The following is a 20501-nucleotide window of genomic DNA, read 5'->3' as shown; positions in this document are numbered from 1 at the left end:
CTTAGCCTGGTGTCTAGAGAATTCACCTTGGATTTGGGACATCCCTGCTCCAATGACTATTTATACAAAATATAACAGCTCCAACAGGACAGACTGAGAAAGACCCACATCAGAATATCCCAGTGCCTAGGGCACGATCACAATGTGAGACACCACCTCCTCCTACTGATGTTTTCTGAACCCAGTTTCCTTCACTTGTTAAAATGCCTAAAATCTAAAGAAAAAATGCCAGGTTTAACTAAACATTTCATTCAACGTGATTCAAAATGTTTTCCAACTTTTCAATTCGCCAAAAATTTCAAAAACATTTGTTTTCCATTAGACCCAAAACAAAACTTTTTAATTTTTTCAGAGTTGCCAGAGAACTGAAACATCCATTATTTGCGGAGTTTTACTTTACACTCCTTCTGCTCTGCCACTGGTATAGTCAATCTCACTTTCACCTGCTGCTCCTTGCCCTCCTCAACAATCATTACTGTACACAAGTTTCATATCCCATAACTTCCACTTGCTTGCTATCACTGAAACTTTACTGTCTACCTCTCACTGTTTCAGAAGCTGCACCGTGGGAGTTCTACTCTTTCTCATTCTCCCGTACTGTAAGTAGCAGTGGCCTTGTTTCACTTTTCTTCTCATCTGCCATTTTCAGTACATCCCACTTCCTCCCTTCCCTGGAAGTCTATTCTAACAAAACTCTTCTCTCACCTCTCTCCTTGTCAGTATAATTAACAACTTTCTCCTGCTCTTGATTTCAATGTCAGGTTTAGCTCGTCCTCTATATCACCATACTGTCTCCAACTTAATTATGGCTCCACCTGTCACTTATTCTTAATCAAGGACTGGATCTTCTACCTACTGAGGTGGAACTCAGTTGACCAGTTCATGGTGAAGACATCCTCTACTACCTTCCCCCAACTCAGAGTTCCCTTTTGTCTAATCACCACCTTATCTCCCCCCCATATTTTTAATTTTTCCAGTCACTTCCACCTTCTGGGACCACCAATTTTCTGATTTTCTCAGCTCTCATTAGTCTTCCTTCTTTCCCCTCTTAACCCATCATCTGGGTCAGATCATCATACAAACATCTGCCATCTTTGTCTGTTTGAGGTGGTACTAAGGTCCACCTGCTTACTATCTTTGATGCAATCCATTCATTGCTTCCTCGGCATTCCTCAGGGTCTCTTTCCTACCACCCTCTCCTGCCATGCTATCTTCCCCAAGTTCTCTTTATTCATCCGCTTTATGTGCCTGAACCAGTGAAGTCATGCTTCCTGGATTTTGCCAGCCACACCATGAACTTTGATTTCCAACCTAATGCTTTCAATCTGTCCCTTCGTGTATCTCTTTTCAAACACCTGTAGACATTGAACCTGCCATTTGTTTACAGCCCAGGCTTCTGCACTATATAGTATAGAGGGGTAAAACTGTTTTATATAATCGGGATTTCAGTTTCAGTGGCATATGCTTGTCATATACAACATCTGGGATGTTATTCCTCACTCTTCCAGCATTCTCCAATCTAGACTGTATCTCACATGCAAGCTCATTGTTTTCTGTTATCCAGCTGCTCAGGTGCTTGAACTGCTCAGCCAGGCTGAGTCATACTCCATTAATCTCTATATCCAGTTTCCCCGTGCACCTCTTCTGACCCAAATGACCTCAGTCTTAGTCAGACTCATTTTTATTCCATGCCTACTTAGTTGTTCATACCACTGGTTTACTATTTTCTCTATATCTTCTTTTGATGATGCCCTCATTACTTTTGTCATCTCCATGTAGCAGCATCTCACCTTTTCTCATTGGAATCTTCCTGCTGATTAGGTCCATCAATAGGATAAACAGCAGCAGGTTTAGGGCCAACTTCTGGTGCAATCTGACTTTCACTTCAAAGGAGCTTTCTGTTTCAAAACATTTTTGCATCACTATATATATAGCATTCACTATAGTTATTAAATCTTCAGACACAATCGATTTTCTCAGCACCACCGTGAGCATCCTTCTGCCCACTTTATTGTATGCCTTTTCTAGGTCTGTAAAAGCCCAGAAGCTATCCTGCTGGTGCTCTAGCCACTTCTTTATCACTTGCCAGATTACAAACATGGAATCTGTGGTTCCTCGTTCTTTTCTAAAGTCAAACTGTTCTTGCTCAAGGAGGGGTCCCACCATCCACCTAATCTTAGCATCTAACATGTATTCCATAATCTTCAGCCCGTATGACAGTAACTTTATCCCTCAATAGTTTCTGCTTTCATGGATGCTTCCGTTCTTACGTATTAGGACCAAAATAGGCTTGTGATTGATCTTTGGGAATGCTTTTGTCTTTCCATAAGGCTTTAACCACTATGCTCATCCATTTTATTCTTCTCTTGCCCAGGACTTTCACCCGACCCACTGTCATGTCATCACATCCAGCTGCTGTAACAGTCTTCGTTATCTGGTCATCTTTTACAAATAGTGTTGCAATAGCACCGTCCTTCCCTTCACATCTCTTTGCAATGCTATCCGTCCTTTTGCCAGTTACAGGTCATTTACAAGGTAGCTGCACAGGTTATCTAGAGCATTCTCTTTGACCTCCTTCACTTCTTGCTTGGCAGCTCACTTTGCTTCTTTGTATTCACTTTAATTTATGCTCCATGAATTTATTTATTTTTCTTTACATGCCATTTTCTTGTTTTGGATTGTCACCTGCACTTCAGTCTACCATCGTTCCTCTGTTTTCCCCATCCGTACTGTCCACGAGCCTCTTCCACAGCCACAAACCAGCTTTCCTCTTCAACAGATACCAAATTTATTTCCCAATATTTATCCTGTACTGCTTGCATGAGCTTCTTTGCTGGTCTTTTCCCTTAACAAGCCCTTCTATAATCTTTTTTGCTTTCATGAACAGAAATTGGTCTCATGAAAGGTATCTCACCCACCTTGTCTCCCCAATATCCTGGGATGGACAAGGCTATAACAACACTACATACTTTAATCCTGTTTCTTTTGAGCTTAGTTCCTTCCTAACCAGGTGCTGAACTGCAGTCTTTGCCACAAGAGGCTTGTGCTGATTTCTCACTAGTTATCACTTTGCAGTCCATAACTCCACTCCGCTGAGATTTCCTCACTAACCTCTTATCGATCTGGCTTTTGTTTGCACCACTGAAGTACAGAACCACATGATTCGTCCCCTTTTGGAACCATGTATTGGTTATCATCCACTGGTTGGCAATATATAATATCTAGTATCACTTTCCCTTCCTCATTCATAGTGCCTAAGTTGCATTTTCCTAAACATGTTTCGTTTTTTTGGCTGTGCAGGACACTGCTTTTCGCCTCACTCTGTTCTAACCACTGGTCTCCAACTCTTTAGAGGACAGTTCAGACGTCAGCTGCTAGGCTTGATGGTGGCAAACTTCTGGCACAGGAGTGAGATGTCCTCCCACTGTTAGCAGTAGTGGCTGGCAGGCATACAGGCCAGACTCACTCCCACTTATCACCAGTATCGACTACTCCCCTTAGACAACTTGCCAAAAAGAAAAAAAAAACTGCTTGCACTGTCATAGTCACCTTGCACCAAACCTCTATAGTGTATCAGTTGGCATCCCTGACAGAGTGCAGTATAAAGCAGCCTTTTCCCAGCTGAACTTAGAGCTTGACTATGCTACAAAGTTAAGTCGACATAGGCAGCTTACATCGACCTAACTATGGAGGTATACACAGTGCAATGCTCCTCCCACTGGTTTAACTCTCCTGCTACGCCAACATAATAAAACCACTTTGAGGAGGCATAGAGCTTAAGGTGATGTAGTTAGAAAGACACAGCATCAGTGTAAATGCTGTATTGCTTATGTCACCCTAAGTAGCCTCCAGGAGGTATCCCACAATGCCCACCGTGATCGCTCTGGTCACCGTTTTGAACTCTGTTGCCCTCCAGCCGGGTACCTAGGCATGCGCCCCTCCCCTTTTAAAGCCCCAGGAAGTTTTGAAATTGCTCTGTTTGCTTGCTGTGGAGAGCTCACATAGCAATCATCCAGCCGAGCATGCCAGCTCCATACAACTCCTGCCTGGAGTGTATGGGAGGTGCTGGATCTCCTGGGTCTGTGGGGAGATGAGGCTGTGGGTCTGTGGCTAGAAATCACAGTAGGGAGGCAGAGGGAGAGAATCACAAGGACTTCCCTACATCCCACCTCCCATTCCACGTATCTTCTGGGGCCACAGCAGTACCCAAGGCACTCCACCCCACAGAAGATTAAATATGACAGCCGCATGTGCACTCAGCTGTGAGAGCCTCATTGGTATACAGGCTTGTGAATTCCCTGTTCCATCCCCTTTAAAGATACTCTCCCCTGCATGTATGAAGTTTACCTCAGCATTATATAGGTATGTTTGCATGGGTGTGGAATAAAAATCTACTTACAGAAACTGAATTTATTGTTATTATTCATCATCACATGGTGACTGCTGCTAACATTCAAGACAACAGTAATAGGTGTATGTGCATTGTTACAGTTGGGCACATACAGCAATCATTACAAGGCTCATAGCACGGTGCAAACAAGCAATGCCAGGCTCAGCACACTACTGTAAAACATATTACTGTGACTCATTGGTAACATACTCCTTCAAGGCCTCCCTCAGCTCAGTAGTTCCCCCGCTGGACTCCTCTTATAGCCTTGTGTTTATAAGGCACAGTACAATACTGAAGAGCAATTGAGGATCCATGCTTTCTGACAGAGATAGTTGGCTTGCAGGTTACCAGGGCAGGTTACCAGTTGAAAGGCATCTGGAAACCTAGTAGGATGCCCATGGAATGATGGGATGGAGCACCATGTGATGCTGAACCTGCTCCTATGAGGCATTGCAAACCCTTCCCAAAACATTCTCCTAACTTCTCTTTAACCAAGCTTATCTCTTAACCTCTCCATCCTTCACCCACTCCCAATATAGTGCCTTCTTTCATGCCCCAAATATGCTTTGAACAGACTCCAAATTAAAGTACTACAAGCACAGTTTTAGTTACTTCAAATATTGTTTAAACACACCTATTTTGCAAAACATATTATTTTATGTTGTACTGCATTTTAGCAAGTAAGCTCTTTTGAGATTTTGTGGCACAGTTAGTTATCTCCAGTGCCATATATACTGAGAGTACAATGTAATCATAAATATTAATTGTGGGTAAAATTCAATGTCAAAAATATTTACTTGACCCAATAAGCTTTGATCCACGGTAACTGTCTTTATGAGACTATTTTATAGATTATATATTGATAATTACTTACGTTCACAGCTATCAATAGTGATATATTCATGTTCAGTCATGAATAAATTGTTACTATTTCCAGTCTTTACCCAGCATAATTTTCTGTAAAGCTTTTGCACAGACCTCTTACCAGTCAGCTACTGACTTATTTTTCTTGCATGGCTTTCTGCCTTTTCTCTTAGTATTGTCACTTGACAAGCTCTTTTGGTGCGAGAGCCAGAAAAGGTTTTGTAGGAGTGGCAAAATTCCTGTCATGATTTTGGATTTAGTCTAAAGAGTGACTTTCCTAGCTGTTTTAAAAACCTCTTCTCATTACAAGTCTAGTGTATTGTATATGCACTCCACTAATCTGACTGATCAAGTGAGATGGAAAATTACAGAGTCAATGGGCCCCTACTTGATTCTCCATCAAAAACAGAGAAAATTGGTTTATACCGAATTCAGATTTTCAGTACTTACCATCAGGGTCAGAAATCATGTCCAAGAGAGATTTATCGAGAGTGGACTTGCTCATTATTTTTTCCTCATACTCAAAATACACATCCAGTTTCCGTGCCTGTTCAAGAATAAATGTTAAAATTAAAATGATTACATTGTGAAAATATACTTCCCTATTTTAACATGTAGATAAATTAGTTGATCACAGATACTTTCAAATTATTCACTTTTTCTACTTACTGAAGGAAAAAAAAATAAATCACTCAGCATGACAATCACTCAGTTTTTCATTATGATGTTAACACAAAAATACTTCTGTGCCTCCTTAGTGCAGAAAATCAATCAATCCTCTGAATAATTTTGTTCAATATCAGTAGTACTCCTTTGAATCAATATATTAGGGTGCAGCACAAAAAAATCTTAAAAACAAATGACCAAAAACTTATGGGTTGGGGAAAAGCCAGACATAAACTGTGTTTTGAGCTGGACAACAGGCAGCATTGTATCGTTACCTATGGTGCTGTATCACAATTGCCCAAGCAGCCCTATCAGAATGTTGCAATAAATCATTGTGAAAGCTTAGGTTAAATCTACAGCATATTTTAAATAAGTCTGTCAACAAAGCAATTAGCAAATGTGCTATCCAGATAAACATAGCAGGTCCCCAGACATAGGAAGACATGATTCCAGAGAAAAAGTCTGCAGTCTTCCATACAAATGATGAAGGCTAGCATTAAGATCACTATGCCATCTGACAGTATACCAAGAATTCATTAATATTAAGGCAGAAGACTTTGGAATAAGGTCATTTGGCTTAAGTTGGAAAAGATGTCTCTCTATTTCAACACCAAGTTTTTACATAATCACTAGGCCAAATTCTGGAGACCCTTTCTTAGGGGAAACTGGGCATCCATCACTTGCACTGAGCAAGTGGATGACCTGTGGATAAAATGGTATGTTATGTGATCATGTAATTAAAGACAGTATCATAATGCCTATGCACAAGAGGGCCAAGTTAAGGATGAATAGGCAACCATACAACCAGCATTTTCTATCTTTCAAGTGCTTGATTTTGTAAACTAAGTAAGGTAATCAGGCATCCCAAATCCAGCAGTAGTGGCTGGGTAGCTCTGACTACGTAAGTAGGGTTAGAGCTGATCCCTACTTGATAGGAAACCTATCTAGCTACTGCAAGAAGTGGTGATGACAGCTGCGTAAGATGAGCTTTTTTTAATTTTCTTTTCCTTTCTTTTTTGCCAGAAGGGCAACAGGGGATGAATCACTTGATGATGACCTGTTCTGTTCATTCCCTCTGGGATACCTGGCATTGGCCACTGTCGGAAGACAGGATACTGGGCTAGATGGACCTTTGGTCTGATCCAGTATGGCTGTTCTTATGCTTTGAACTTAATTTTCGAATTATTTTAGGAAAGAAAAATGTAAAAAATTCTATTATGTGCAACTGAAACCCTCATCATGTGTCATTAAGGTTTACAACCTTTAGCTTTGCAACAGACTGCTACCACTTGAGTTACAAGACCAAATACATTGGCTGGCAACAGGAAAAAGCTGTTATTCCAGAGAAGGGATGGATTGCTGAGTCCAGGTGCTGAGTTCTAGGGGTCGTTGGTGTTGGGGGAGCCCAGCCAGGTAGATCCAGTATGTGTGTGCACGTGTGCACACATGAGAGACACTTTATCACTCTCTTCACCCTCCTGCCTTGGGAGTTGGGGGAGCTCCTACCCCACAGATACCACATGGGACTGCAGAGCACTTATGGGGGAGGCTGGCCCAGTTTTTTCTTCACGTGGGTATGGGTCACTGGAATCATGTGCTGGCACCTTCAAGGCTCTCCAAGTACGGTAACTGCTACTGCTGCTTTGGTGATGGCAACATGAACCCAACCTTAGGAAGTCAGTGTTAACAAGTTTTGGCATACTGCCAAAACTTTCATGAAGACTGCAAGTGAAAGAAAGAAAAAGGCGACTTCTCGTAGTTTGTATCTCAGTGAAGCGGAACTAAACTTCATAGGACAAAAAGGCACTTCTCTAGTCCAAAGGCATTTCTCTTGCTGAATATCAAAGATTTGCTGCAAACAACAGGTACGAGAACTACCCAAAAGAAAAGGCTGCAAGAATCCTTTATAATGGAAAGTGTTAGGCAACCTAAATACAGGCATTGTTACTAGTTCCCCCTATAATATACAAGCACTAGCAATAATCCTCACTAGCTTCCACCAAGCCTTCATTTATTTAGGAAAACAACTATTTCCAGAACAGCAAGCCCAATTAAAGTCCCTGTGCAGCTGAATTTCCACAGTTATTGGAAATACCCATTTCTGTAAAAATCAGTCTCTGACCATTGTTATGTCCAACTATATTCACTTGTTCTCAAGGCTCTAAGCTGTGGCCCTCAAGGGCAACTGTTCTAAAAAAAAATAAAAAAAAAATGGGTATTTGACTACAAATTGAAAATGTATCTTCTGAGCCATGCTGTGTATTTTTAAAATAGAAGTGTTTGAATCAGACCCATCACTACAGAGAGAAGGTAGACTGCACCATCTTCTGCCACTTTTCTCTGCAGCCCGAGGAGTAGTTCTGGTATGAACTGGGAGTTCTCTGAAGAGCAGCTGTGCCTTCCCTGATGAAGCTGCTCAGCAGCTCCCCTGCTGGCTGGCTGCTCCATTGCAAGGCAGGGAAGAGAAAGCAGCTCTGGTTTCTCCTTTGTCTGCTTTCCTGCGGAGCGGTAGGAACCTGAGGAAGAGTAGGACAGGTGCTCAACTAGCTTTGCCTAAGCCTACGGAAGCACCACGTAACAAAGGATGTCTCCCTTCCCTCCCACAGTCTCATACAGCAGCCCAGGAGAAGAGAAAAAAGAGAAGCTGAGAACCCAACAACCAGTTAAAGCTCCCAGACTCTCTACCCTGGCCCAGGTTAGGGGCTGCTTGAATTTGCACCAGATAGCAATGGTTTCTTAAGGAACTATATGACAACTAGGGCTAGCTAGAGTGCAACATGCTCCACCCACTCTCCCTTTCTCTGTATCCAGAGCAAAAAGGGCACAGGAGGAATATTTCTGTAAATTCATGCACATAAATCCTGAGGCAAATTTTGCCCTCAGTTATATCACTGTAAATCTGACATAATTCCACTGAAGTTATTGTCAATTACTCAGGATTAACTCTAGTGTAACAGAGCAGAATTTGACTGCTGGCTTTTAACCTCTTGATCCTTACTGCAGTTCCAACCTAATATCCTAAATGAAAAATGTGCTGAGTCAGAACACACAAATATAATTTAAGAAATCATAGAAATACAATTCTACATCATCCCATTATACTCCTTGATAGTCTCCCATGAAATCTTCCAATTTATGTGGCGACATGAAAAACAATTATCTTAGACATTTGCAGCTTTTCTAGTCTACCCTGTATGTTAACTTTGTCGCCATATGTTTGACTACATTTCTCTCTGTGGCATCTAAATTCCACACACCTTTAAAAATGCAATTTCCCCCCACTAACAGAAGGTGTCTGGTAAGCAAAAGAATTTTGAATAAGACATGAAACCTTTATCTAATTAAAAAAATGCTTTAGTGTTGAATTTGGCATCAAGAATAATGTGTTAGCTGGCATCCCAGCTGAGACTGATTTGTATCATTGTAGTATGTCAAAAATGAACAGAATAACCCATTAAGAGTATTTGGTTGATGCTCAACTTTACTTTTTTTTAAATAAAATGATATTCATCGTTTCAAGGATCAGATGGCATATACACGCACACTTATCAATCATAAAAATATGGTCACAGTTCTCAACTCATTTTAAACTCACACTGAACACAAGTTCTTCTTTCAATCCATGAGTAGTTTTAAACTGTTTGGCAAGGTGACTGATCGAAATAGGTTACTACAATAAAGCAAACCCACTAGTAGTGATTTAAATATACCTTTTAGACTCCAAAAATGTAACATCAGCAGCAATGGTACAGGGACATATACTCCCTTCAAAAGCTTAAGCTAAGGATTTTTAAATGTGAATTTGATGCTAATGAAAGAAGTCAGATTGAAACCCTGGTGAAGGAAGTTCTTGATTGATGCACGCAACAGGTCTATAGCCTGAGTAGCAGCAGTGCAAACTTCCCTACACTGCTAATGTGTCAACTTCCGGCCAATATGTCCCAACCTTGAACCTAGAAGGGGGTCAAAAATCTAGGGGTGAAAGAGTAGTTAAATCTCCATGCATTCTCAACGGCTGGCCTGTCAAGACTGCCATTACAAGGGTGTCAAGTAGTGTAGTGTTTTTTGTGATGCTGATGCTTGTTCACTTGGAACTGGAATGAAATCAAATTAAATTTCATAAACTTCTGGATAACTACAGATGCTACTAACCACCCTGTGACATATGTTGTAGATATGCCTTATCAATCCCTCAAGACATCCACTTCCCCATGAACTGACAGTTCTCAGAAGTGCTGATATAAAGCAGATAGTGCTTACTTCATTTAAGCATAACAGCTGCTCATTCGTTTGGATGCATGCAGACACACTAGAGGGCAGGAGTAATCTTCTGGACTCTGACAACAGGCAGAGACAAAGGAGAGATCCTGATGTGCAGTGGGACTAACAGTCAGGATGAGGCAAGAAATGACTGGCCAGGGCCCTCTGGTAACTTAAAATTATGGATTTCAGCTTTCTGATCTATTTAATTATTGTAATTTATATGCTATCATTGATAGGAATGCATCCGATGAAGTGAGCTATAGCTCATGAAAGTTTATGCTCAAATAAATTGATTAGTCTCTAAGGTGCCACTAGTACTCCTTTTCTTTTTGTCATTGATAACATAAATAATTTTAAATTTTGTTTTCCTTTTCTCTTCCTGGGAGAGGCCTGGACCCTGGTTCCGCATCAGTATGGCAGAAGCTGTGCTACTTGAATATCACTCTGAGTTGCCATTTACACAGCGGTCTTTAAATTATGACTCTAGGGAACAACCAAAGATGACTTTGAGCAGTATTGCACCACCACTTGGTAAAACAAGACATTTTTCTCTTTACATTTATCATCTTTGCATACAGCACTGTCTATATTTTTAATGGAAACTTTCCCAATGTATACTTAAGCTATTTTTTTATTTCCAATAGAAGGAGTTTAGATGTTATTCCAACAGCAAACTGTGGAATAACAAGTTTCACTTTTGTTACTTATTCATTCTTTAGAGTATACTGATAATGGTATTTGTGTTTTCAATTCATTGTTTTTCCAGGTTCTTGTATAATCAAGAAGAAGAAAAAACACACCAGCAAGTCCTGACACAAATCACAGAGCAAGAGACTAGTTATATAGGAGAAGCACTGAAATAATCAAGTATCAGGGAGTAGCCGTGTTAGTCTGTACCCACAAAAACAACAAGGAGTCCGGTAGCACCTTAAAGACTAACATTTATTTGGGCATAAGCTTTCGTGGGTAAAAAACCACTTCTTCAGATGCAATAACTGAAATAATGATACAAGTAACAAAGTGGGTGGTATATATTTTGTATGAATTCTGTACCGTTAAGGTGTTGCCATGCAGTTAAATATACTACATAGATGTCTTTTTGATGCTTATAATTTTCCTTAACTAAGTTTTCACAAATTATTTATTGCTGGAGATACTTGTAGAAATTTTTCCACTATGAATTATAATGCTTGCTTTGAGAAATACTCAGTGATAAAGAAGGGCATAATACGGTACACAGTACACTGTATCAGAGACCAATAAAACCAGTACTGGTGCTAGATTATGTTGAAAATAAGAAAGCAGTGATGAGCAATTTGATTTCCAATAATGTTTATGTGGATAGTTCCAAAAAAGTTATTAACATCTCCACTTCCACCACATCATTACCAATAAAGGTTAGAATCAGCTATACGCAATATTTAGAGTAGTGGATGTAAGTAACGCAGTGTTTACACAGACACTGCGTCACCCTAACTATACCGACATAAGCCTTATGCCTCTTGTGTAGGAGGAGTTATTACGTTGGTGTAGTAGGGCACTTACATTGTGGGAGAAAGGCTGTAGCATAGACAATGACATAATTAGGTCAACATAAGCTGCCTTATGTTGACCTGTATAGTGTAGACCAGCCCTAAGATTCTGTATCAAGGTATGAATCACCAGCAGAGGTGAAGAAGTCAGTTTTCTTTGAGACTACAGATATTTATTCACCTCTCTGTCAGATATAAATTAAGCATTGTAAGCTAACACAGTGAATGCCAATTTACATGCAAAGTCATCGAAGAGATGTGAAGTGAACAGGGAAGTAGTGCACAGGAAAAAATAAGCCATGGGTGTCTATCTTCAGTGATGGAGAATTCACACAACTCTCGGTAAAATTGTTGTGATGGTTAACTACTTTCACTATTAAAAATGTATGTCTTATTTCCAGTGTGAATTTGTTTTCTAGCTTCAACTTCCAGCCACTGCTAGGCTGGAAAACTCATTATTAATATTTGTTCCCACGTAGGTATTTGTACTTAATTTACCTCTAGCACTAATCAATTTCTCATAAGGACAGTTTCTTCCTCTTCCTCTAGTTTAAATAAAATGTTTCAAGATTAAATATCTCCTATTGGAGTGGGTTTTTTTCTGTTCATAAGATGTTTTATTGTAAGAGATTTATAAAGAAATAAGATAGTCCTTGGTCACACCCATTAAGGTTTTCCACTGACTGCCCTGCAAAGTTTGGGGTAATTTGTGTTCAAAATATGAATGATGTTTATAACTTTCTACCCGTAACTTGTGTTCAAGTCTTAGATTTACTGATACTTGAATATTTACTGGAGTGTGGTCAGACCAAATTTAGGACCTAATTTAACTTATGGGACTGACGAAGAATTTGAGACTATTCTTTTGAGTAGAGATAATAGTAATGGAATGTAAAATAAGAAGTACACTCTTTGGCACTTGAGGAAATTTCTCCAAAGCATCCAAAGAGAAATTAACCCCCTCTAAAAAGAGGAGCATGAAGAGAGCAACTGAAATCTGTTTCGGGAAAGTTTGCCAGCAGGCTTAAACTCTTACCCCTAGAAGTGCGGGGGAAAGTTGGACAAGATCCCTATATAAGCATTAGTCATTTCAGGATTCTGGAGTCCAGCCAATGTTTACATGTAAACCACTTAAACCATTCAGAAACATGCACAGAGCCAGTTGGGAGTGAGTTGTGGGGCATATTAATTGAAGAAAACTATTTTTTAAATTTTTCATTAATTCCTTTCTCATAACAGAGAACAACTAAAACTATTAGTTACTTTTGTGGTGAAAGTTGTTGGATGGGATTGTTCACATGGTTTTTGTACATGAAGAAACCTTTAGCTTTTATAAATTTCATTCATTATAAGAGAAATTTTTCTTCATAGATTTACCCGTGAACAAGCAGGTTACAATAAGGCATAGCAGACTTCATAGCTTAGTAGTTTACTGTCAGCTTCCCACAGAGGCTTCCATTTTCTAGCAAGAGAAATCCTGAAATAGGAGAGTTCTTTTCTCTCTTTGGAGGTGGGTCCCCCCCCACACCATGAAAGCTGAGGTACTTCAATAGGATTGGCTTGAGTCTGTCTCCCAGTTAGGACTTTCTCAGCCCTTATCCATTATCAGAGACGAAGAGAAGCTAAGGTTTCTTTAACATAACAAAATATATTGCACCTCATTTATTTACCTGTATGTATATCCAACAATACGCACACTGGAACAGTGGTAAAAATTTTCAAGATCATAAATTCTATTTTGCAGTAACTTTTTTCTCTTCTCTCTCATGCAGTAAAGTATTGATGCAGTTTAGAAGCAGCTTCTGGTTGTCAATTCAGATATTGGCTTTGTACTGAAATTATATCTGCACACTTTATGTTATTGTGCCTTTTTTCTGTATTTAAAAATCTTGGAAATTTTAACAAATTATCTCTAAGAGTAGGCTGCCATGAGCTGGAACTACTTTTCTGTGACTGATATTGGGGGAAACTTTTGGTGCTAATGCAACCTATCCTACACTGCACTCCCAAACACCTGCAAAATTCCCTCGAGTGTGGAAGCTGGAGCAGGAGCCATTTGATTTTGCCAGTGGGGCCACTCAATTCATTAAAAGGACTGGGATCTACCATTTGACTAGGGGAATTGCCAACTCTCTTCAAAAAACTTCCATGAAGAACCTCTCCCTTCTGGAGAAAGGGCACACTGGAGGAGAAAAGGAGAAAATTTTCAATGAGAAAAGAAAACTAACTGGAATAAATTTCCCAGGGGAAAAAAGTCCTTGCTAAAGACTAACAGAAAGCAATAGGAAATAACAGCTCCCTTCATGAAGTCAAAGATAGTGAAGAGGGGGTGGTCAGTTCTGCAAACATGCCCGCAGGAGGAATTTTTCTTGATGGAGGAGACAGACAGACAAAAGATTCTGCCTCTGTTCTCCTGAGTCGTACAGAAAGATCCATGACTAATGATATATGTTAAGTACAGTGGATTAATCCCAAGAAAAGCTGTGATTTTAAGGAAGTAAATCAGCTGGGAATGATCAATATCTTCTATATAGAAATAGCCAGTTATGATTACTAATAATTTTAAGGGGTTTTAGCGATTGTACTTTTTCGGCTGGTAAGGTAAAAATTTTTTTTACTTGTCTTAGAATAGTGAAATAGCTTTATTTTGTATAGTGGAGTAAGAAAGGAGTTAGAATAGTTTTACAAGCTAAGGGCCACATTCTACTATCAATCCATACACAAACTCTCCCACTGAAGTTAACATATAGAGATTGATACTAAGATATGACCTCACATTAACACATTAGTAAAACATCATGGGTGGGTACATTTTGTTTCCAAGTGGTAATTTAATACATTCTAGTATTCAGAATAAAAATACATTAATATTGTCAAACATAGGTATAAAATAAAGCTTTAAATAAAATTCCCAGAATACTATGTAAGAGCAAATCCATAATTTTATTCTTAACACTATTAACTTCAGGCTACATTTCTTAGGTCACCAGCCTCCTAAAAGCAAAAACAGTGTAAAACAAGTCTTCATTTGTTCAAAGCTTCAGTGATAAATATTTGCTAGTCTACTTTGTGAAGAACTGGTGCATTCTTTCCAACTTTACACTAAACAGATATACCAGAAAACTACCAGGACCCTACAGCTGGTGATTAATTTCTGGTTTCCTCTTGGTGTGTCTTAGAAAATGATCCAAGGCAATGCGGAAAGCAGCTGTAACTGGACATCAAAATCATGAACACTAAAAATAAAAATTAAACTCCTGAAGTATACTAGCAAACAAAATGTGAGCTACACATTTCTGACAGTACAATAGTTACTAAGGAATTTTCACACTCATTTTCATAAGAGATAAAAATATTTAAATAAATATTTATAGTAGATTGAAGCTGAAACAAACTCTAATGTACAAAATGGACAAATGTATCTATTTTTAAAATGTAAATATTCTTCTAGCTCATTTAAAAAGTGAATTTGCAGAATAAATTGAGTAGAGCACAGATATATGTGCTGAATTGCCTAAATAACCTGTACATTCACCATTCTGCCCTGTTCTGAAATCTTTGGTACTTCCTGGTTTATTATTTTATTTATTATAATTTATACAGAGCCCATTACCACAGTATCTAGGTGCACTGGGAATTTTATTAAAGTCAAAACATTTCCAAGGGGGCTAATACCCTACCACTCCCACCTTTATGTACCATAACTTTAAAAGGACAGAGACTAGAAAGGCCTTGTCCATAGAAAAATGACTAGGAAAAACAACTCGCAGTTACAGTAATGCCATATATCAATCTTTATGTCACCAGACTTAGATTTAGGTAATTCCAGAGACCAAGCTCTATCACCTGCATCTTATTTAGATTGGGTTTAAGATACTCAAACTTAACCCAGGCCTTTATCAATGCCAATTATTTGGAGAGCAAGGAAATGGCTCCTTCTGGATCTAACAAAAAGGACACACACAAAGAAGTGTTGTTAGCAGATTGATGATATTGCATGTCTTTTGTTTCATGATTTGCTCCAGCAGCTGCACATACACAATAAGGTGGTAAGAATATTGAGCTTCTTGAAACCCCACATCTGAGAACCATCTAAGAGGAAAATAAATCATCCTTCATCAATCTCTGGGAACTTTCCAATAGGAGGAGAGAGGGGGACCAACCTAAGGTAATTCCTGCCACTCCTGATAAGTCACACAAGTGAGTCAATGGCACCTAATGGAAAATTAGCAAGAACATATGACTTCTATCCATTTCCATGAGGGGAAAGTCAACAGAGACTAATGTTACTTCCATTCTACATCCCCCTCTGAAAGCTGGCTTATGTCCAAAGAAGTAGAAGATGTAAGATGCTGCTGGAGCTGGCTTGCCACCACCTTCTCAATTATCTTTCCAAGAAAAGGGAGGTTACTGACAAGACTATCATATAAAAAGTCGACACTGCCAACTGTCGTTTTCTATGAAACTACTGTACTGCCTTTCAATTACTGAGTGTGAAAGCTGGCATGCCCGACTCCATGCCAACTATTACAAGAAAACATACTACAGGTCACCTGGTAGCTGAACCAAATTCAAAGAAACATTAACATTCAAAACAAAAATCAACATAGTGATAACTCATTCATAGACATGATGTTTAAAATAACTTGAATATCATCTTGCACTGAAGAGCTCAAAACACTTGACAAATGTTAGTGGAATTAAGCCTCAAAACATCCTACCCCTTGTGAGGCAGGTAAGTAGTATTGAGTAAAATTTTCTGAAGTGCTTAAGAAACTGCTGCATCCACATGGAACCTTACTGACTTCAATCGGACTCCATGCAGACACAAGGGTCTGCCCAGTCAGATGTCATAGGATCAGGAACCAAGTGATTCATTCAGCAAGTCTTCTGCAGAAACAGGAATAAAACCAGTTTCCTGATGCCCTGGTCTACACCTTAACCACAAAAGACCATCCTTCCTTACCCCCTCCCTATGTGGTTTACCATATAGTCATGAACTTCTTTCATATCAGCACTTTCAGATTACTAATACAAGTCCATTATATAAAATGTTTTGAGAAAAACCATTAACTAATGACCTAATCTTAGCCTAACTAAAGCACAGCAAAAATATGCTTTAAAATATCATTGTAACAGGCTTCACCCCACATTAAAATTTTAACACTAGAATTTAGCCATCACAGATAAATGAACTAAATTTGTGAGCAATTTTGACCCAAGATTGTCATAATACATTTATTTCACCCTGTTGTGCATACACACTGAAATTAAAGTTCCTCCCATGGTTTTATCTTGCAAGACCAAATGATGTCATACAATGTGTAACTCTTTCCAAGGTATTATTTTTGAAAAGACATGCGATTCTGATCTATTTCTCCAGTTTTAAGTAATGTCAACCGTATTGTGGTTTGACAGAGATAAGATGATTTATAAAGGAGTTCTATATTTTTTTAACAGACAGTAGGGATACCTTTATATGCTCCAAAACAGCAGTTGCAACGTTTGTATGAAGATCGATGAGCCTTTTCTTTTCAAGTAGTTCTGGAAGAGAGCTGAAAAAATTAAATATAAAGTAAAACACTGAGTTGCACATTCTAGTGGAATTGTTCATTCACTATAATAAATGCATAAAATTATGAGAAGCAATGGTGAAGGTTACAAACTGAAAAACAAAGGAGTCAGGAAATACAAGAGTTAAGGTTCTCATAGAAACATTTACAGTATATTCAATGTGGGTAATTTAAGTAGCTGTAGTTTAGTGATAGAAAACAACTAACGTATATACAGTATGGGGAAAGTAATGCACCTAAATGTAAATGTATACAACTAGGAACAAAGAATACAGACCATACTAATAAGATGGGGGGACACTAGTCCGAGAAGCAGTTACTCTGAAAAAGACTTTTGGGCACAGGATAATCAGCTGAACATGAGATTCCAGTGTGATGCTATGGCCAAAAGGGCTAAAGGCTTCCTCGGATGCATAACTAGGGGTATCTCAAGTAGGCGTAGAGAGATCGTATAACCTCTGTATTTGGCACTGATGCAACCACTGCTAGAGTACTGTGTCTAGTTCTGGGGTATGCAATTCAAGAAGGATTGATCAGATACACTGTACTGGTGACTCATAGCCCCATAGAAGGTGCTCGGCACTGTGGCATCTGAATAATCACTTATTAGTGATTATCCTTGATCACAGGGATAACTAATAGAGGTCAGGACCTAATTTATCAATAGGAAGTGGGAAGAGTGTGCAGCCTAGCCACAGGCATAAATTTAGAGGCCTCCTGCAAGTTGAGTGAGCTGCCAACATAAGGAAAGTTTGGCTGCAAAGAGAGAAGGCCAAGGGATAACAATTAGAAAGGCACCAAGTCCCCAAGAAAAGTAACTGACAGAAGAAACAGAAAAAAAACCCAATACACCTAACAAACATACCCTAAATGTAGGCTATATAAAAAAAAGCCACAAGAGTAAAAAAACAAAAAACAAAACCAAATAAAACACCATAGGTAGAAGATCAGCAGCAGAGTGGGGGCTACCCATTTTAGAGCACTTAGTGCAACATGTATGACTACTTGCCTTGGGAGCAGGTGGTGTATGTACACATGCGGTGCGAGCAATTCACATCCATCAGAGACAGAGTATGGGCTCTTGAGGCCAGAGTGGCTGAACTGGAGGACAATGAGAGACGGTGGGGTATACAGAAGAGACTTTTAGAGACAAAGTAGGGTGGTCCCACCTCCTGTCCAACAGCCCCTATGCTGTTAAGGAGGATGAAAATCTTGGGGCAGGAGAGCATCAAGCTGGAGTAGAAGGAAACAGTCCCATAGTTGGGACCCACCTTCCAGATGATGTCATGATATCCTCTTGCACTGAGGATATCCCTCCGGGGTGCAGGGGCTTACTAGGAAGAGACAGGCAATTGTAGTGGGGATTTGATTACTAGAAACAGATTATGATAACCAGGAGAACTGCATGGTAAATTGCCAGCTGGATGTAAAGATAGCAGATCTCACGAGATATTAAGACGGCCCTGTAGGTAGTGCTGGGGATCAACTGGTGGTTGTGCTACATGTAAGTATCAATGAATTGGGAAAGGTAGGAGAGAGGTACTGGAGGGCAAATTTAGGCTGCTAGGTAACAGATCAAAGTCCAGGACTACCATGGTGGCATTTTCTGAATTACTTACATTTCCACATGCAGGGCCAGTAAGACAGGCAGGACTGCAAGGTCTCAATGCATGAATGAGATGATGGTACAAGGAGGAGGGATTTAGGTTTATTAAGAACTGGGGAACATTTGGGTAAGGAGTAGCCTATACAGGAGAGATTGGCTCCACATAAAAAAAAAAAAAACGGAACCAGACTGCTGGCATGTAAAACTAAAAAGGCTGTAGTGGATTTTTTAAACCAAGGGATGGGGGAAAGCTGACACGTGCATAGTAGTACACTGTTCAGGCAGACAGTGGAGTGGACGAAGATCTAACTCTGGAAGGAGAAAGCAGTAAAGAAAGATTTTCTAAATGGGAGCCCAAAATGGCCAAGATTGCATGCTATAATAGTACAGGGCTGGAGGACATGGGGATAGAAACCAAAAAGAATGTTTCCCACAGGAACCCTGACATGTGCTTGGAAAGATGATCTGGGCTCCCTATCAGATCATACAACTCCCAAGAGAACAAAGTATATGGGTGGCAGATATCTTCCAACTATGTTTTGAAGAGATGGAAGAAAATGAACACTCAAATAGCGAAGTCACACTATTCGGGTGTTTTAGGGCCTTCCCGAAATCCAGTCACAGTTTCAATTCCAGAACTCATCGGTCCAGAGGCAGAAGCACTTAAAATGGCAGATAAGGATAGCAGGGGTGACTCTAGCTGTGTCATCACCATAAGATGACTCAGTGCAGGAAACATCTTCAGTATTGAGAAAGTCTGCACCAGAGACATCTGAACCATGAAGGTCGGTGGCCAAGTCATGGGCTCAGAGATGATTGCTAGCAAGTGTTACAGTATTGACACTAGTACTGAGGAGTTATTACTGGGGAAAATATGGTCCATCGGTACTCTGTGACCAGTTAATACATCACAGGGATCCAGTCAGGGCTGCAAACTGCTTTTCCATTGAGGGGCATGAGCCAACAGAGAGACATGGCTCATCTTACTAGGCACTAGGGAGGGTGACCTTTGTCTATGCTTACCCTGGGAACTCTGTTCCTTCCCACCCCTTCCTGACAACAACTGGGCGTAGACTCAGTGACCTAGGGGTTCAATGTCTTTGATGAAGAATGAACACAGAGACTTGGTGTACGGCTGCATCTCACCAGAACATTAGCCAAGAGCAAATGAGCCAGCTTGACAGGATTTTTAGCTTCAGACTCTGAAGAGGCCCTTTTTGATAGCTCCAGAAGAAAGCTTGAAAAGGGCTATCAGGCCTTTCTGCATTCTTTTGGAAAAGGAGAGACAGATTAAACATTTGTCAGAGATGTGTCCCTCACTGAGACAAAACAGACACCTGGAGTATTCACCATGGTGTAAGTATGGACCACAGTTTCAGGTGGTACCTGTGGGTACTTGGTGACCAGCCATTGCACGAGAGGGACACAATATGGGCCATAAGGCCATATACCAGCCTTGCAAGAGGGATATGTTTAAAATGTCAGGGTTTTGGCTCAGCCATACTGGGTCAGACCAATGGTCCATCTAGCCCACTATCCTGTCTTCCGACAGTGGCCAATGCCAGAAGTTTCAGAGGGAATGAAAAGAACAGGGCAATCACCAAGTG

The 20501-nt window shown here is 39.9% G+C and overlaps 1 protein-coding gene across 3 annotated transcripts in view; it reads right to left on the bottom strand.

Moving 5' to 3' along the window:
* Positions 1-20501, bottom strand: part of SCFD1 (sec1 family domain containing 1) — a 124500-nt gene that overhangs the window by 62152 nt on the left and 41847 nt on the right. For all 3 annotated transcript variants that reach the window (XM_073348922.1, XM_073348924.1, XM_073348923.1), the window contains exons 14-15: positions 17189-17270; positions 5705-5801 (exon numbers count right to left, since the gene is read on the bottom strand). In XM_073348922.1, coding sequence (XP_073205023.1) covers positions 5705-5801; positions 17189-17270 — 179 coding nt within the window. The remainder of the gene's footprint in view (positions 1-5704; positions 5802-17188; positions 17271-20501) is intronic.

This window comes from Lepidochelys kempii, chromosome 6 (genome assembly GCF_965140265.1).
Source record: "Lepidochelys kempii isolate rLepKem1 chromosome 6, rLepKem1.hap2, whole genome shotgun sequence".
Classification (NCBI taxonomy): domain Eukaryota; kingdom Metazoa; phylum Chordata; order Testudines; family Cheloniidae; genus Lepidochelys; species Lepidochelys kempii.
Note: the sequence above shows the minus strand (reverse complement) of the source record. Positions and strands in the feature narration are given on the sequence as shown.